Below are 977 nucleotides of genomic sequence, written 5' to 3' on the forward strand. Positions count from 1 at the left end.
AAAAAAAATAATTAAAATTAAAAAGGAAATTAAAAATTAAATGAGAAAGGGCAAAAAAAAAATTTAAAAACATAAAGGAAATGGGGAGAAAACCCCAAATCCAGGTTGTGGCTGCTCCCAGGGGAGGTTAGAGGGATTTTTTGCCACGACCCTGCTAGAAGCAGACAAATATTTAAAGAACATTTTAATATATATTCATATATATATTTAAAGATAAGAAAAATAAGACTAATTCAAGCCTTGCCCTGTGCAAACAAAATTAAAACGAGACCACGTAGGTCACAAGGGTCCCGGGTGGGCCACCACAGTCAGCTCGTTAGCTTTATTTTCTGGGGGGCATTTGGGGGAAGAGGGAAGCAGGAATTGGGAGGAAAAGGAAAAAAAAAAAAGGCCAAAAAATAAAATTAACAGAGTCTGACTGGCTGGAGGGAGAAACCATGGCGGAAAAACAAAGTCTGTTAGTCAAGTAATGCGTGAGGAGCTTTAAATTATTCTTTTTTCTTTTCTCGTTTGTTTTAAAGTCTAAAGTTTGGAATTGGTTGAGATTCCCAAGAGAAAAAAAAAAAAAAAAAAAAAAAAAAAAAGGAAATAAAAGTTGAAGGTGCCCCCAGTGCCACCTCCGGGGAGGGGACACGGGGACGGGGTGAGCCCGAGGTGGCCTCAGGATGAGAGGGACGTGTCCTTCTGTGTCTGCTGTGCTTGTGAACGCTGCAGGACCTTCTGGCTCTCCACGTCCCTGAAGTGTTTCTCCACCTGCAGGGGAAGGGGGGCTCAGGGGAGGAACGGTGCCCAAGGGGGGCTGCAGAGCCCCGGCAAGGGCTGGGGTGTCCCCAGGGAGGTGACACCCGCCCCGTCCATCCCCTCCTCACCGTGCTGGACACACAGCCCGAGGGAGGGTGGCAGGGGCACGGCCAGGACGGACCCCTGGGTGTCCCCAGGCCAGGACGGGCTCCTGGGTGTCCCCAGGCCAGGACGGG

General features: G+C 48.2%; 1 protein-coding gene across 1 annotated transcript in view; it reads right to left on the minus strand.

Annotated features, from left to right (window-relative positions):
- Positions 1-143: 143 nt before the first annotated feature.
- Positions 144-977, minus strand: part of LSM12 (LSM12 homolog) — a 6,620-nt gene continuing 5,786 nt past the window's right edge. The window contains exon 5 of the mRNA XM_015616393.3: positions 144-753. Within this exon, the coding sequence (XP_015471879.1) occupies positions 661-753 (93 nt within the window). The 3' untranslated portion in view covers positions 144-660. The remainder of the gene's footprint in view (positions 754-977) is intronic.

The sequence above is a fragment of the Parus major genome, unplaced genomic scaffold (assembly GCF_001522545.3).
Source record: "Parus major isolate Abel unplaced genomic scaffold, Parus_major1.1 Scaffold421, whole genome shotgun sequence".
NCBI lineage: Eukaryota > Metazoa > Chordata > Aves > Passeriformes > Paridae > Parus > Parus major.